Consider the following 18682-nt stretch of genomic DNA (forward strand, 5'->3'; position numbering starts at 1 on the left):
TTTTTACATGGCTATCCTTTTGTCTATGCATTTTCTATGTGCTATTAGGATTTTCAGTTGTTTCACCAGGCCTCAATTGTTTGAACATTAGCCCTTCATAACATTATTGCCCACCAGCACAAGCCAGTCGCAGCTTAAGAAGTGTTTCTATTATTTCTCTATTCTGTTGAGTAATTGGGCAGTCTCCTCGGTCGGCCTGCTCTTCGATCTACTTACACAACCTAATAAGGCTCTGCTCTGCTGCACTACAACCAAATCAGCAGTGCATTTTCAGGCCTAATAAGTGGTTAGCTTGATTTATATGGGTAATCTCATGCTCCTACTTGGCTGGAGCTCCACAGGCTCTGCCCACACGGAGACCTCCTTTACAACTGCTTGGCCAGTCCACCGGTTCCAGATGAGTCCATTATAGCCGGGGTAAAGATGGTCATTTTTTAACCCTCGAGATGAGCGGTGTGGTGGAGCGGTGTGGTGGCGGGGTGGTTCAGAGTGGGAGGTGTTGAAGTGGTGGTGCATGGCCACCGTGGCTCCTGCTATTGTTAGAGCTAGATGGTCTGGGGCTGCCTGTCCCCTGCAGAGACGGTGCTGGACCCTGGGGGCCACAGGAAGCACTTAGACTGGTAAAATTGCCACTTATTCACCGGCCCACCCAAAGCTTTCATCTGGGCCCTGGAGCACACACCTCTAGGGCCTGGATGATGGACTATTGTACATATAGACATCACAGTACGACTGTCGTTAGGAACAAAGCATTGGCACTCTATTTTCTCATGCTACTTCACTTTCTTCATCCTGCACTCTCTCTCCCATGTTTGTGTATGCTAACATTTCAAGAATACCAATAAACCTTATTGCTACTGATCAAATAGCATAATTTATTATATTTGACCTCTAATGGTGGATTGTGTACCTTCAGTTGAACCCTCTGGCCAGCCAGGCAGCGGTGGCGGCGGCGGCGGCGGCAGCTATGGGCTCCATCGCCGGGTCCCAGGTCTTTGGCAACGCCCTCTCCAACCTGCAGGCTGGAGTCACGGGGCAGCTGGTCACCAATGCACAAGGACAGGTGAGTGTCCACTCATTATACCACTTATAGCACAAAAAGTGATGTATATCAGGTTTCAACTTTTCATAAGACATGTCTGGAATGAAAACCTAGTGGAAGATCACATCCCACAATGGTGGTTACTGTTACAGTACATTTCCATACTGTTACAGTACATTTCCATGCTGTTCAGTGCTACAATCAACACTTTTCACTAACTAAATACATGCAAACAGAATTCCAAAGAATGGATGGTCTCAATATTCAGCTTTCTTATGTAGTAATGTTGTTTGGGGGTTTATAATTTAATTTTCCAGCCCCGTGGTAGACATCATGCCATATGTTAAGCTTTTCGGGAATAAACAAAGCCCTTCTTCCTCTTATCCGCATTTGCCGGTCATAGTAAAATGCTGACCTTGTCATATTTACAGGGTGGCTGCAGAATTGTTCCATCAGTAGCCAGTGGCTTGAACAATGACACTTGTCAGAGTGGGGCCCTATCTAATGAATCATCTTATTGCAGGTGTGCACAGCACATATTCAAGGAAGATTGTATGGACAATGTGCCCTTTCATGCCAGCCAGTTATTTACCTTAACCCCTGTTTCATCCCTCTCTCTCTGCACTCTTCCCGCTATCCTGTTTATCACCAACTTAAAACCACTGCCTGACGAATGCCTTAGATGTTGGCTCTCATAGTTTTTTGATAAGACAGACCTTATTCCATGTTTGTTGTGTAGGAAATCTGTAAGGCGTAAGAGTTGCCGTACAGGGGAGTTTTTCTCAATATGCTCATGACTAAGCAATGCACATATTGCAGACTACTTATAATTGTGTAAAAATCTGTTTCTCAAGAGTGTATATGTTCTTCTTCTGATAAGCTGTAGACCACACTATCTGCCTAGCTGTCTACATACCACCACAGTCCAATGCTGGCACTAAGACCGCACTCAATGAGCTGTATACCGCCATAAATAAACAGGAAAACGCTCATCCAGAGGTGGCGCTCCTAGTGGCTGGAGTCTTTAATGCAGGGAAACTTAAATCTTTCATTTATCAGCATGTTAAATGTGCAACCAGAGGGGAAAAAAAACTCTAGACCACCTTTACTCCACACACAGAAATGCGTACAAAGCTCTCCCTCGCCCTCCATTTGACAAATCTGACCATAATTCTATGCTCCTGATTCCAGTTTACAAGCAAAAACTAAAGCAGGAAGCACCAGTGACTTGGTCAATAAAAAAGTGGTGATGAAGCAGATGCTAAGCTACAGAACTGTTTTGCTAGCACAGACTGGAATATGTTCCGGGATTCTGCAGATGGCATTAATTGCATCGATGACGTCGTCCACACAGTGACTGTACGTACATACCACAACCAGAAGCCATGGATTACAGGCAACATCCGCACTGAGCTAAAGGGTAGAGCTGCCGCTTTCAAGGAGCGGGACTCTAACCCGGAAGATTACAAGAAATCCCGCTATGCCCTCCAACGAACGATCAAACAGGCAAAGCTTCAATACAGAACTAAGATCGAATCGTACTACACCGGCTCCGACGCTTGTCAGATGTGGCAGGCTTGCAAACTATTACAGACTACAAAGAGAAGCACAGTCATGAGCTGCCCAGTGACACGAGCCTACCAGGCGAGCTAAATTACTTCTACTGTATGCTTGCTTCGAGGCAAGTAACACTGAAACATGCATGAGAGCATCAGCTGTTCCGGACGACTGTGTGATCACGCTCTCCGTAGCAGATGTGAGTAAGACCTTTAAACAGGTCAACATTCACAAGGCTGCAGGGCCAGATGGATTACCAGGACGTGTACTCCAAGCATGCGCTGACCAACTGGCAAGTGTCTTCACTGACATTTTCAACCTCTCCCTGTCTGAGTCTGTAATACCAACATGTTTAAAGCAGACCACCATAGTCCCTGTGCCCAAGAACACTAAGGTAATCTGCCTAAATGACTGCCGACCCATAGCACTCACATCTGTAGCCATGAAGTGCTTTGAAAGGCTGGTCATGGCTCACATCAGCACCATTATCCCAGAAACCCTAGACCCACTCCATTTGAATACCGCACCAACAGATCCACAGATGATGCAATCTCTATTGCACTCTACACTGCCCTTTCACATCTGGACAAAAGGAACACCTATATGAGAATGCTATTCATTGACTGCAGCTCAGCGTTCAACACCATCATGCCCTCAAAGCTTATCACTAAGCTAAGGACCCTGGGACTAAACACCTCCCTCTGCAACTGGGTCCTAGACTTTCTGACGGGCTGCCCCCAGGTGGTAAGGGTAGGTAACAACACATCCGCCACGCTGATCCTCAACACGGGGGCTCCTCAGGGGTACGTGCTCAGTCCCCTCCTGTTCTCCCTGTTCACTCATGACTGCATGGCCAGGCACGACTCCAACACCATCATTAAGTATGCCGATGACACAACTAGAGGTCGACTGATTATGATTTTTCAACGCCGATACCGATACTGATTATTGGAGTACCAAAAAAGCCGATACCGATTAATCGGACGATTTTATTATTTACTTTTTATTTGTAATAATGATAATTACAACAATACTGAATTAACACTTATTTTAACTTAATATAATACATAAATACTATCAATTTAGCCTCAAATAAATAATGAAACATGTTCAATTTGGTTTAAATAATGCAAAAATAAAGTGTTGGAGAAGAAAGTAAAAGTGCAATATGTGCCATGTAAAAAAGCTAACGTTTAAGTTCCTTGCTCAGAACATGAGAACATATGAAAGCTGGTGGTTCCTTTTAACATGAGTCTTCAATATTCCCAGGTAAGAAGTTTTAGGTTGTAGTTATTATAGGAATTATAGGACTATTTCTCTCTATACGATTTGTATTTCATATACCTTTGACTATTGGATGTTCTTATAGGCACTTTAGTATTGCCAGTATAGCTTACATCCCTCTCCTCGCTCCTACCTGGGCTTGAACCAGGAACACATCGACAACAGCCACCCTCGAAGCAGCGTTACCCATGTAGAGCAAGGGGAACAACCACTCCCAAGTCTCAGAGTGAGTAACGTTTGAAATGCTATTAGCGCGCACCCGGCTAACTAGCTAGCCATTTCACATCGGTTACACCAGCCTAATCTTGGGAGTTGATAGGGTTGAAGTCATAAACAGCGCAATGCTTGAAGAATTGCGAAGAGCTGCTGGCAAACACATGAAGGTGCTGTTTGAATGAATGCTCACGAGCCTGCTGCTGCCTACCATCGCTCAGACTGCTCTATCAAATATCAAATCATAAAATGAATTATAATATAATAACACACAGAAATACGAGCCTTTGGTCATTAACATGGTCGAATCCGGAAACTATAATTTCGAAAATGAATCGTTTATTATTTCAATGAAATACGGAACCGTTCCGTGTTTTATCTAACGGGTGGCATCCCTAAGTCTAAATATTCCTGTTACATTGCACAACCTTCAATGTTATGTCATAATTATGTACAATTCTGGCAAATTAATTACGGCCTTTGTTAGGAATAAATGGACTTCACACAGTTCGCAATGAGCCAGGCGGCCCAAACTGCTGTATATACCCTGACTGCTTGCACAGAACGCAAGAGAAGTGACACAACTCCCCTAGTTATAAGAAATTCATGTTAGCAGGCAATATTAACTAAATATGCAGGTTTAAAAATATATACTTGTGTATTGATTTTAAAGAAAGGCATTGATGTTTATGATTAGGCACATTGGTGCAACGACAGTGCTTTTTTCGCAAATGCGCTTGTTAAATCATCACCCGTTTGTCGAAGTAGGCTGTGATTCGATGAGAAATTAACAGGCACCGCATCGATTATATGCAACGCAGGACACGTTAAATAAACTAGTAATATCATCAACCATGTGTAGTTAACTAGTGATTATGTTAAGATTGATCGTTTTTTATAAGATAAGTTTAATGCTAGCTAGCAACTTACCTTTGCTTCTTGCTGCCCTTGCGTAACAGGTAGTCAGCCTGCCACGCAGTCTCCTCGTGGAGTGCAATATAAGGCAGGTGGTTAGAGCGTAGTAACCGGAAGGTTGCAAAAACGAATCCCCGAGGTGACAAGGTAAAAATCTGTTGTTCTGCCCCTGAACAAGGCAGTTAACCCCCGTTCCTAGGCCGTCATTGAAAATAAGAATGTGTTCTTAATCTGACTTGCCTATTTAAAAAAACGTGTAAAAAAAAACAAAATAAAAAAGATAAAATTAATAATTTACATTTAAAAATAAATACATTTTTTTTTTTAAAAAATCAGCAAATCGGTGGCCAAAAATACCGATTACCGATTGTTATGAAAATTTGAAATCGGCCCTAATTAATAGGCCATTCCGATTAATTGGTCGACCTCTAGACACAACAGTGGTAAGCCTGATCACCAACAATGACGAGACAGCCTATAGCAAGGTGGTCAGAGACCTGACCACGTGGTGCAAGGACAAAACTTCTCCCTCAACGTGATCAAGACCAAGGGGATGATTGTGGACTACAAGAAAAGGAGAACCGAGCACGCCCCCATTCTCATCGATGGGGCTGTAGTGGAGGAGGTTGAGAGCTTCAAGTTCCTTGGCGTTCACATCACCAACAAACTAACATGGTCTAAACACACCAAGACAGTTGTGAAGAGGGCACGATGAAACCTATTCCCCCTCAGGAGACTGAAAGATTCGGCATGGGTCCTCAGATCCTCAAAAGTTTCTAGAGTTGCACCATTGAGAGCATCCTGACGGGTCGCATCACTGCCTGGTATGGCAACTGCTCGGCCTCCGACCGCAAGGCACTACAGAGGGTAGTGCATACAGCCCATTACATCACCGGGCCAAGCTTCCTGCCATCCAGGACTTCTATACCAGGCGGTGTCAGAGGAAGGCCTTAAAAATTGTCAAAGACTCCAGCCACCCTAGTCATCGATTGTTCTCTCTGCTACCACACGGCAAGCAGTACCGGAGCACTAAGTCTAGGTCCAAGAGGCTTCTAAACAGCTTCTACCCCCAAGCCATGAGACTCATTTAATCTGAACATCTAATCAAATGGCTACCCAGGCTATTTGCATTGCCCCTCCCCCCTTTACACTAATGCTACTCTCTGTTATTATCTATGCATAGTCACTTTAATAACTCTACCCACATGTACACTACCGTTCAAAAGTTTGGGGGTCACTTAGAAATGTCCTTGTTTTTGAAAGAAAAGCAATTTTTTGGTCAATTAAAATAACATTAAAATGATCAGAAATACAGTGTAGACATTGTTAATGTTGTAAATGACTATTGTATCTGGAAACGGATGGAGCATCAGCATTTGTGGGTTCGATTACAGGCTCAAAATGGCCAGAAACAAAAAAAAATATTCTGAAACTCATCAGTCTATTCTTGTTCTGAGAAATGAAGGCTATACCATGGGAGAAATTGCCAGGAAAGATCTCGTACAACACTGGGTACTACTCCCTTCACTTAACAGCGCAAACTGTCTCTAACCAGAATAGAAAGAGGAGTGGGAGGCCCCGGTGCACAACTGAGCAAGAGGACAAGTACATTAGTGTCTACTTTGAGAAACAGACGCCTCACAAGTCCACACCAGTCTCAACGTCAAAAGTGAAGATGTGACTCCAGGAGTTCCTCTGTCCACTGTCTGTTCTTTTGCTCATCTTAATCTTTTCTTTTTATTGGCCAGTCTGAGATATGGCTTTTTCTTTGAAACTCTGCCTAGAATGCCAGCATCCCGGAGTCGCCTCTTCACTGTTGACGTTGAGACTGGTGTTTTGCGGGTACTATTTAATGAAGCTGCCAGTTGAGGCCTTGTGAGGCGTCTGTTTCTCAAAGTAGACACTCTAATGTACTTGTCCTCTTGCTCAGTTGTGCACCGGGGCCTCCCACTCCTCTTTCTATTCTGGTCAGAGCCAGTTTGCGCTGTTCTGTGAAGGGAGTATGTAACGATGTGCGCTGAGAAGCATGCTCAGGGAGTGAGTGTTTTAATAAAATAAATGGAACATAATACAAAACAAGAAACACTAACAGCACACAGACCAGAAACAGAAACAGTGACGCCTGGGGAAGGAGCAAAAGGGAGTGACATATATAGGGAAGGTAATCTGGGAAGTGTTGGAGTCCAGGTGAGTCTAATGACACGCAGGTGCGCGTAATGATGGTGACAGGTGTGCGCCAAAATGAGCAGCATGGTGACCTAGAGGCCGGAGAGGGAGCATACGTGACAGAGTAGTACACAGCGTTGTACGAGATCTTAATTTTCTTGGCTATTTCTCGCATGGAATAGCCTTCATTTCTCAGAACAAGAATAGTGTCACAAGGAGTGGCCTGAGGAATCAGGAGAGGTGGAGTCAGGCGCAGGAGACAGATAATTCCGGGAATAAACTTTTAATAAATATTCTCATGGAAAAAATGACAAAAGAACGGAGTGCAGGGTGTGCTAAATAAAAGGCACCACCCTCTTACGAACGATAACCAGGGACGCAGCCCAAAACAATACTTCGTAATCCCAAGAGGGAAAAACACTGATCCTCATAAACAACATACAACCAGGACAACAAACAATCCCGCACAAACCACAAACCTAACTAGCTAGCCTAAATACCCCTCCCCATTAACAACTAATACAAAACAGGTGCGTAACTAACCTAGGCCTAACTAACAGAACGTGAAACATAAATCAGTGGCAGCTAGTAGGCCACACCTACGGAAGGTGGCGCCCCTCCTCGCCCGGGCGGCGCTCGGCGACGACGACCGCCGAGCGCCGCCAGGGCGAGGAGGGGCGCCACCTTCCGTAGGTGTCGTGACAAATAGACTGATGAGTTTTCAAAAGAAAGTTCTTTGTTTCTGGCCATTTTGAGCCTGTAATCGAACCCACAAATGCTGATTCTCCAGATACTCACCTAGTCTAAAGAAGGAAAGTTTTATTGCTTCTTAATCAGAACAACAGTTTTCAGCTGTGCTAACATAATTGCAAAAGGGTTTTCTAATGATCAATTAGCCTTTTAAAATAATAAACTTGGATTAGCTAACACAACGTGCCATTGGAACGTGCCATTGGAGTGATGGTTGCTGATAATTGGCCTCTGCCTATGTAGATATTCCATTAAAAAAAATATCTGCCGTTTCCAGCTACAGTAGTCATTTACAACAATAAAAATGTCTACACTGTATTTCTGATGATTTTGATGTTATTTTAATGGACACAAAATGTGCTTTTCTTTCAAAAACAAGGACATTTCTAAGTGACCCCAAACTTTTGAACGGAAGTGTACATATTACCTCACCTAACCTGTGCCCCCGCACATTGACTCTGTACCAGTACCCCTGTATGTAGCCTCGCTATTGTTATTTTACTGCTGCTCTTTAATCATTTGTTATTTTTTTTACTTTTTTAGGTATTTTTCTTAAAACTGCCATGTTGTTTAAGGGCTTGTAAGTCAGCATTTCACTGAATACACCTGTTGTATTCGGCGCATGTGACAAATAAAATTTGATTTGATTTCTATGCGTTTGCCCACATGTAGTATATACTGTAAACAGCATGCGCGAGTGATGCTAAACACGGCTAATGAGAAAGTACGGGTTTCCCTGGTCTGGAAATGCCCAGAGCGCCGGAGACAGATCGCCATGGAGATGGATTTGATGGGATGCTCTGTGCTTTTGTAATGTCATGGCGACTGACACTGGCTGACATAATAAGGTCACAGAGACGGTCAAAGCCCTGGGCGACAGTCCTTTGCTCCCACACCTTATTATTCAGAGCATTATTCAGTCTGAGCACTCTGAAACATGCACTACACTACAACTAACTCAGGATCCCCCCACCACACACGCACACACACACACGCACAAACACACACAAGTGGATACGCGTGCACATGCACACATACCCCTCTGATACAGGAAACATTACAGAGGTTAATGCATGCCTGAGGACCAACAAACAGTGCCTCAGAAGCTGAATGCCCACCATAAAAGCAGCACTTGTGTCAAGTCTGTAGAATCCCAAACAGACTTTGGTGTTTGTTTTGCTGGAAGAATGATAGAGGAACTAGAATCCCTCCAAAATGTGTGTTCTTGTTGAATATTATGTTGTGGTTTAGCTAGGTTAGGAAGCAGTCGTTTAGCTAGGTTATGCAGCATCGTAACAGCATTGTAACTGTACTAAAAGCTCAAGGAATTTGAACAAGGTATCCGAATGAAAATGCCTGTCCTGCCTTCATTTGGAGTCCTTTCTTCTGCTATAGGTCTTTTAATCTGAATGAAGTATGTGTCTTTTGAAGAGAGGATAACACAGTAGATGACCCTGTCATTAATGCCCACTCAATTTCTTCCTCCTAGCTTATTAGAGTAGGTTCCAGACAGGGGCCTTAAAAAGCATTGGATTTGATAATGTGGCTTTAACATGTGTCCACCTGATTACATTTGTCAATCTTTTTTCACTTTCCAAGGCTAGTCGATGAAGCCACTCTTCAGTCCCATCTTTTTGAATACGGCTGTGAGAAAATAGTAAAAATTAATTTGATATCAATACACAGATTGCCTTAGGAAAGCATTACACCATTTTACTTTAGTTTCCTCAGTATCTAATACAACGATTAAGGTCAAATATATTGAAAAATATCTTGAAATACAGTGAGGGGAAAAAAGTATTTGATCCCCTGCTGATTTTGTACGTTTGCCCACCGACAAAGAAATGATCAGTCTATAATTTTAATGGTAAGTTTATTTGAACAGTGAGAGACAGAATAACAACAACAAAAATCTAGAAAAATGCATGTCGTAAATGTTATAAATTGATTTGCATTTTAATGAGGGAAATAAGTATTTGACCCCCTCTCAATCAGAAATATTTCTGGCTCCCAGGTGTCTTTTATACAGGTAACGAGCTGAGATTAGGAGCACACTCTTAAAGGGAGTGGTCCTAATCTCAGTTTGTTACCTGTATAAAAGACACCTGTCCACAGAAGCAATCAATCAATCAGATTCCAAACTCTCCACCATGGCCAAGACCAAAGACCTCTCCAAGGATGTCAGGGACAAGATTGTAGACCTACACAAGGCTGGAATGGGCTACAAGACCATCGCCAAGCAGCTTGGTGAGGTGACAACAGTTGGTGCGATTATTCGCAAATGGAAGAAACACAAATGAACTGTCAATCTCCCTCGGCCTGGGGCTCCACGCAAGATCTCACCTCGTGGAGTTGCAATGATCATGAGAACGGTGAGGAATCAGCCCAGAACTACACGGGAGGATCTTGTCAATGATCTCAAGGCAACTGGAACCATAGTCACCAAGAAAACAATTGGTAACACACTACGCCGTGAAGGACTGAAATCCTGCAGCGCCCGCAAGGTCCCCCTGCTCAAGAAAGCACATATACATGCCCGTCTGAAGTTTGCCAATTAACATCTGAATGATTCAGCGGACAACTGGGTGAAAGTGTTGTGGTCAGATGAGACCAAAATGGAGCTCTTTGGCATCAACTCAACTCGCCATGTTTGGAGGAGGAATGCTGCCTATGACCCCAAGAACACCATCCCCACCGTCAAACATGGAGGTGGAAACATTATGCTTTGGGGGTGTTTTTCTGCTAAGGGGACAGGACAACTTCACCGCATCAAAGGGACGATGGACTGGGCCATGTACCGTCAAATCTTGGGTGAGAACCTCCTTCCCTCAGCCAGGGCATTGAAAATGGGTCGTGGATGGGTATTCCAGCATGACAATAACCCAAAACACACGGCCAAGGCAACAAAGGAGTGGCTCAAGAAGAAGCACATTAAGGTCCTGGAGTGGCCTAGCCAGTCTCCAGACCTTAATCCCATAGAAAATCTGTGGAGGGAGCTGAAGTTTCGAGTTGCCAAACGTCAGCCTCGAAACCTTAATGACTTGGAGAAGATCTGCATAGAGGAGTGGGACAAAATCCCTCCTGAGATGTGTGCAAACCTGGTGGCCAACTACAAGAAACGTCTGACCTCTGTGATTGCCAACAAGGGTTTTGCCACCAAGTACTAAGTCATGTTTTGCTGAGGGGTCAAATACTTATTTCCCTCATTAAAATGCAAATCATTTTAACAGTTTTGACATGCGTTTTTCTGGATTTTTTGTTGTTGTTATTCTGTCTCTCACTGTTCGAATAAACCTACCATTAAAATTATAGACTGATCATTTCTTTGTCAGTGGGCAAACGTACAAAATCAGCAGGGGATCAAATACTTTTTCCCCTCACTGTAAGATACATTTATTGTATTATGCCTTGTTTAGGTTTAAACAAGCTAAATTATCTGCCAATGATGTTAGATCATTTAGCTTGATACAGCAAAACAAGAAAAAAAATAATTTGAAGTGAATTATTACTCAATGTAAGATATTTAGGCTTGCTTAGATTTCACTTTTTGCAGTGCACAGTGAATATTGTATTTACTGAATTGTTGTGGACATACACTGTATTTCCAGTTTACTATAGCATATATACTGTAGTAAAAATCTGTAGTATACAGTATACTATAGTAATTACTGCAGTGTTTTTGCGTACTGTAGTATTTACTGAAGTGTTTTTGTGGATATTACTGTAGTATTTACTATTGTGTTTTTGTTTTACCATCTTGGATAAGGCAGTGGGAGTATTCTCCTTGAGGAAACCTACTGGACAAAATACTCAAAGAGCAAATTTTCCATAACCTGTAGGTAGGTAGGACTGAGGTCTGAATGAATAACATTTTTTACATAAAAAATAAAACATTTTAGTCATTTAGCAGACGCTCTTATCCAGAGCGACATACAGTAGTGAATGCATACATTTCATACATTTTTTTTTCTCCGAATAACCTGTAGAGAACAAAATATATGGTCTATACTTGGCATGTAGGTTTCTCCCTTCCGGGTCGCACAAAATGGGATATAGGGGAGGGGAATGGACAGGGTATATGCAAATGAAATACTGTAGTATAATATACTATACTAATTACTATAGTGTTTTTGCAGACTGTAGTGTTTTTGCAGAAATCACTGTAGTATTTACTGTAGTGTTTTTGCGGTCTGAGGTATGCTGTAGTATTTACTAGTGTTCTACAGTATACTACAAAATTCTATAGTAAGTACTACACATGATCGAGGGATACTACAGTGTGTAGAATATTATTCTACAGTATACTACAGTTTACTAAATAATTCTATAGTAAGAACTGTAGTATTCTATTGTAAACTGTAGTATTTTTTCATGTGGGATGGGGGGACTCCCAGTGCTGTTAACCCTGGTGCCTGGTCTTTGTGTTTCCTGGTGAAACCCCCATGAGCCTAGGCTGTTGGGCCCATCCATCCTCTTCACTGAGCGTTGATAAAGGCCAGAGCCCACAGGGCTGACTGCTGTTACTAATGCACACAATGCCAGGTAGGAATACACATGCTCTGTTAACCTGCATGTGCACAACCACAGAGGGACTCCATTGAAATACAAATCAGACCTCAGTGGTAGAGAAAACATATTCTGACATTGTCATTTTAACTTTTGAACACCTGTTTTCACCTAACAGCGGGGCAAATAAAGGCAGGTAAATAATACTGTAGCTGTCTGTATATTTTGTAATATGGTAGAATATTCACACTGTGTTAGGACCACAATCAAAAGGGCTTTACATCTGACTTTGTGATCTTATAAAGCAATTAACATCCTTTATCAAATTTTTATGCTTGATGTCTTTGAGCTGTAATGAAGTAAGTCAGGAATTCCAAACGTTTCTCAACCTGGGTCTCTATCCCAACCTGGTTCTCTATTCCCAGCACGGAGATAGCAGGAGGGGAAAATGGCTAGAGATATTGTCTGGCCACCATGGCTAACACCACAGATTGCCCTGGCCTGGCTCGATAGATGAGACAGCATTTCTGTGGAAACAAGAGCAGAGCAGGATAATCTTAATGATTTCTGCTGAGAGAAAGGAGAGAGAGAGAGGAGGATGCAAGTCCTGACCGTTCCTGACACACCACACTATCACGAGTGGAAAACAAATACATGAGGAAGAAAAAGACAAAGAGAAGAAAGGTAAACATGAAGGATGCTGGTTGGACAAAGCTGACAATACTATTGTTTGTTAGAAGGTGCCACAACCTATGTGACTCTGTGTGCATAAAATGCCATAACTGGCTGTAGTCTGCCACCGAACCATGTATTCTCCATGGACCTCTCCATGAAGCTACAGGTTTCCATTAGAATTTACATGTTTTACATAATAAGTGTCACAATCAACTAACTGCCTTGAGAAACGCCATCTGAGCACTGCCATAGATCATCCAAGAGGTCTGAGGGAGAGAAGGAGATGTGGTGGTAGCGGTGCATCTGGGGAAAGAGCTAAGCTGTCAGTTCCCTGCCTGTGTTATTACACTTATCACTTATAGAATAACCACTTAATCCAACGAGGATGAATAATTGAGTGGAACAAGTCCTCCGCCACAGAGGCACGCGAAGCCAGATGTCGAGACACATGAGCGTCAGGAGGCGCAATAAAATATGCTAAGTGGCAAGAGAGGAGAGCATTACAGGGGGAATCAGCGGAGGCGACACAGAGCCCGGAGAGAGAGAGAAATTATCTGACGCTTAACACGAAGCAACGTAAGCAAATGAGCCGTGGAAGGGATGAATTACAGATTGCCGGCCTACCTTTCTACCACTGATCCTTTCCCATTATGTCAAACAGAGAGGGGGAGAGGAGAGGGGGGGACCAATAAAGCAGAGAGAGGCATGGCAGGGATAATCAGATTAGCACTGGAAGCAGTAGTGAGATGCTGGACTACAGTATGGGGGGACCTGTTTGCATCTCGCTGTGAAATTATATATAGTGGCAGGTGCATGTGTAATAATTTTATCTCTGATCTACAGTATATATGATTATTTTGGTGATTTATACACAATGCTTGAAGTAGGCAGCATGAGCTACCAAAAAGTTCATTGTGCTTGTGTCCATTTATTTCGGTAAAAATGTTTTGCCTTTGTTTTTTACTATAACAAATACAACAATGCTAGCCCAAATCTTCCAGCCAGGTCCAAATGACAAGTTTTGTAAAATAATTGCAAGCCCAACCATGTTCACTCTCCTCTGGCATAATTAGGCTGCATGCTGTGGTCCTGTCAGTGGAGAGAACAGGCAGAGAGACTGAAACTCTGAAGCTGTCTGTCCAGGACCAGTCCACAGATTACATTAACCTTCATCATTGTGAAGAGGCGCTAAGTCCCCCCCTAAAGCGCTACTCTTGGCCGCACTCTGTCAGCTCTGAGAGCTAAAACGCTGCGGTGACACTCTGCCGCCCCCTTTGATCTGCACTTCCTGATTACAGCCATGGAGGAGAGAAGAGGAAAGCTGGGGAGGATGAGAGGAGGAGAGGGGAGGAGGGGATGAAGCACCCCAGGGACCCTGGGAGCTGAATTGGACATTTGGGGTGTGTGTGTGTGTGTGTGTTGGTGTGCATGCAAGCGCACTTGTGTGTGTAGGTTGAAGGGGGGGGGGGGGGGTCTCTCAGTATTAGCAACCCCCCTTAACAGAAACCGACAAATACACATATACACACATGAATCTTACACACACGCCCCTCTTCTGGCCTGGTGATGGATAATACAGGCAGTGGTCTGCACCAGCACACACACACACAGGTACTCAGAGCTGACCTTTGCAGTGTGCTCCCAGCAGTGGGCTCTGCCTTCACTTGGTTTGGCCTATAAAACCTCCTCTATGACAGATGATCAGATAATCTATCTGTGCGTTCCCTCACACACATGAACTCAACCATCAAGTGCTTGGGCTTTGACACTGCCATTCCAAACGTTTGTGCGTCCACTGATATACATGTATTGTCATACGCAATACACAAGTATTTGATGTGGGAGTTCATATAGAATCTGAAAGGCGCTCTATACTTCTGTGCAGTAGATCATAAGTACAACAGTTATAACGATGTTCGCCCTCCTACCCTTATCCATGTACTGTAGATCAATGGAATGACCCATCTGATTTCTTCTCCTCTCACCCCTCCTTTTTCAGATAATTGGAACGATCCCACTGATGCCCAACTCTGGCGGGCCCTCGAGCCAATCAGGGGGCGGAAACCCTGCGCTGCAGGTCCAGCCAATTACACCTCAGCTTCTGACCAACACCCAGGGCCAGATCATCGCCACGGTGATCGGCAATCAGATCCTGCCTGTCATCAACACCCAGGGAATCACGCTGTCACCAATCAAGCCTGGACAGCAGGTAACCACACACATGTACTGTATAGTACACACACACACACACACACACACACACACACACACACACACACACACACACACACACACACACACGAGTCACATCACATACAAGACACATGAAGATATATTCCTACTCACAGAAAATGCAATTTGAGTACATTTGAAGACCAAAAATCTGTGTAGATATAGCTTTTTTCTGTTTTCTCGTGAGAAACAAAACTAGTCAAGTCTGATGTTTTTTCAGCTATCACGTCTTCTCATCTTCTGTCTAAACACAACTTGAGAAGATTTCCTTCTCATAAACATAACTCCCAACTGTAGCATTTCATTGCTCCCAGTGTTTGGAAGTGGTTGCTTTCGATTAAACTAGTCTCTTGACTAGGGCAGTAAAGATTACAGAAGTGTGACAGAAAGAAAGAGTGATATATCAAAATTTGTCAGGCCTTTGAAAATATACTATTTTCTTAGGAGCTAATAAGCAGCACGAGGGTGCATCCTCACAAAGGTGTGTGTTTGTGTGTGTGTAAAGCACCTGTCAGGGACCTCTCAAACTCCCTCTCTGGCAGTCTGCAGAGCCCCTGCAGAGCCAAACGAAAAACAACGCTTTTCATCACCCCACTTAAAACTCAAACACTACCTCACTCTGTTTTTTTTCTCTCACTACCCGCTCTATTTCTCTCTCTCATCCTCCCCACCTATTCGTGACCTTATCTGTGTCCTGAGCCTGTCGTAATTCTCCTTAATCACACATTTAAAAGTGTGTCTCTAGCTAGCGTAACAATACAACACCAGACCGAACCTCTAAAAGAGGCTCTCCTAGAATATGCACAGAAGAACATGAGTTCTATGGTGCTATATGTTTGACAGTGAGCTCAACCCCCACCTAGTGCTGAATTGTTATGTGCAATGTAAATGTTCTTCCTTATTTTGGACTTCTAAATGCATGGTAGGCGTCAGAGGCACACTTACCAAATAAAACAAATAAATGTCAAAGCTTTAAGACTACCTACTATGGACCAGGCTTGAAACATGCTATGTAAACGGCTAGGGCAGTAGGTGTGACTTCACGGAACACCAGATCACACTCACGAATGAATAAATGCATTTGTAATAATGTTTATGTGTTTTGGTCCTCACTTCAAAGCCACGCGCGTAGACAACGACTGTTCCACGGGTATAATTTACGGTTGTCAGCTCCGGCAGTGCCGAATATTTCAAGTGAAGCTAGATAATTCTCTCTGCCTGTCAGCCGTCTTGACAGTATGTGCATCGCTGTTGACATCCACCACCATTCCAAACAAACACATGCCGATGGGAAAATAATTAATAGCGAGAGAGAGAGTATTGAGAAAGCCAACCTAGTTTACGGAGGAGACATCTTTCACTTTAGAGTGAAGACGTATCAGCTTGATCTTGTAAGAGCAATTCATTTGCGCAACAAACATGAAAATACATAGTTTTCTTACAGCCGGAGTACATTGCCTGTAAATCATACATTATCTTTGATACGGGAGCGGCGGTGTACATGGTTATTTTCCTGCGCGGACTTGCCTTTAATAGCAATTCCCTTATGTGATGACTGGAGAAAACACCCTATAATTGTCATAGTTTTTTCTACACTCCTGTATGGCAGGCTGGGGATGGTAGAGGTATTCACTTTTTGGACCCGTTCTGAAATGGACCTGGGGCTTTCCCACCCGAACCCGATATGGATACATTTGTATTTATTAATATATAGACACTAGTTCCGAACGGACCCGAGGACAACTAGACCCGTTCTATATCGACCTGGTCGGATCCAGACCCGATCCAATCCGAGTGAGGGAAGCAGAAGAAAATATCTATTTTTAAGCTACTTTATTGACCGGAGTTGATAAAGTGAGAGGAGGGAGACAGAGGTGCTGCTCTAGCAGGCGGGGAGGGACCCTACTGTGAGCAGGGAGGGAGAGACAAGAGACAGCAATCACGCCGACTAGCGCTATAGTAGACTAAAATATGCCATATCTAGGTTATTTATCATCAAATATGACTGCATCAAACTGGGAGAAGCTAGTTAAGCTAGCTAACGTTAGCTACCGTAGCTAGGCTAATTGAAGTTGCAGAGCATGTGCTTTCTAATCCTACAGTTACAACTAAAAACAGCTCCATTCAGAACATTAAGTAGCAGCCTACCTGTTGGCTCTTGGTCGTTGTAGCCTATCCTTCTCCTTTAACTTTTAATTTGTCATTTTAATTGAATCTTCCATTGATTAGATATCTACTAACTATTGCCGTTTCGATGATTTATGATTGGTCAAAAACAACAACAATCTATACGCTACACACTCCACTCGTGAAAAGCATGAGCAGCAGCATAAATTATACAATTTCTCTCTCCACTGCAGCAGTCGCGTTCGGATATGTACGGGCCCTTCCGGGCAAGTCAGTTAAAAGTACACATACCCGGGCCGAGACCATTGACAGTCGTTTCAGATTCAACCCAGACCTGTGAAATTATTCAGAATTCTGGATCCGGATCTGCTCGAGTCCCGGATCGGACGTTAATGCTCATGGAGAGCGGAAGAGAGCGAGAAATACAAACAGCTGAGCCACTATTCATCTCCTATTAAAACCCAGTGTCTCTTTTATACTAATCTAACACTGTCTGTTTCAATTGTAATCTAGCTCTGAGTAGTCTTCTCCAGAGATGGGTAACTTTGATGGTGGTGAGGGCCACAAAAAAACGGAACTTATCATGAGGGGCAGTGGCTTGTGGGTCTTCATACCCACATCCATAACCCCCCCCACTTTGCAAGCAAAACATTTTAGCGGCCCCCCTTATGACAGTGAAGAGAAGGGCGTAGAGAAAATGTTCTCGTTTTAAAGCAAGTTTGCTGCGATTCTACACATTTTGCGATGGGGCGGAGAGAAGATTTTGCAATTTTCTAACTTGTTTCATGAAATTCGACTAATTTTGACATGGGGCAGAGAGAAGGTTTTGCCATTTTATATCTAATTTCATGCAATTCTACACATTTTGCCATAGGGTAGAGGCAAATGTTTTCCGTTTTTAGTATGATTACTGATGATCGATGGGCCCCACCCCGGTCTGTAATTTGACCATGCTCACTACAAGTTTAGATAAGCTGGCCGCTAGACTAATTTACCAATCCCCCCCAAAAATAATCAGACATGGGCTAATTAAGTGACTGCAGATGCACAACCAAATTTTGAAATTGCACCTTGTATACTCTATTATTCTAAGACCCTGACTGAGTTCCTAAAAATTATTGTGAAGACAACTTGTTGTGCTATTAAGATGTAATATTATAGTGGTTGTATTGTTGTTTTAAGTGAATATATTCAGTCAATATTTAATTTCTGTGT

At 43.2% G+C, this 18682-nt stretch overlaps 1 protein-coding gene and 1 long non-coding RNA gene across 2 annotated transcripts in view; one reads left to right on the top strand and one right to left on the bottom strand.

The window, feature by feature from the left end:
• LOC115154672 (POU domain, class 6, transcription factor 2-like) overlaps positions 1 to 18682 on the top strand; it is a 125149-nt gene that overhangs the window by 75571 nt on the left and 30896 nt on the right. Inside the window, exons 6-7 of the mRNA XM_029701147.1 lie at positions 917 to 1063; positions 15108 to 15317. Coding sequence (XP_029557007.1) covers positions 917 to 1063; positions 15108 to 15317 — 357 coding nt within the window. The remainder of the gene's footprint in view (positions 1 to 916; positions 1064 to 15107; positions 15318 to 18682) is intronic.
• Positions 812 to 18028, bottom strand: LOC115154692 (uncharacterized). The gene is made up of 2 exons (XR_003867923.1): positions 17759 to 18028; positions 812 to 1022 (listed from the first exon to the last, which is right to left on the bottom strand). It is a non-coding gene; the product is annotated as an uncharacterized LOC115154692 (long non-coding RNA).

Source organism: Salmo trutta, chromosome 2 (assembly GCF_901001165.1).
Source record: "Salmo trutta chromosome 2, fSalTru1.1, whole genome shotgun sequence".
Classification (NCBI taxonomy): domain Eukaryota; kingdom Metazoa; phylum Chordata; class Actinopteri; order Salmoniformes; family Salmonidae; genus Salmo; species Salmo trutta.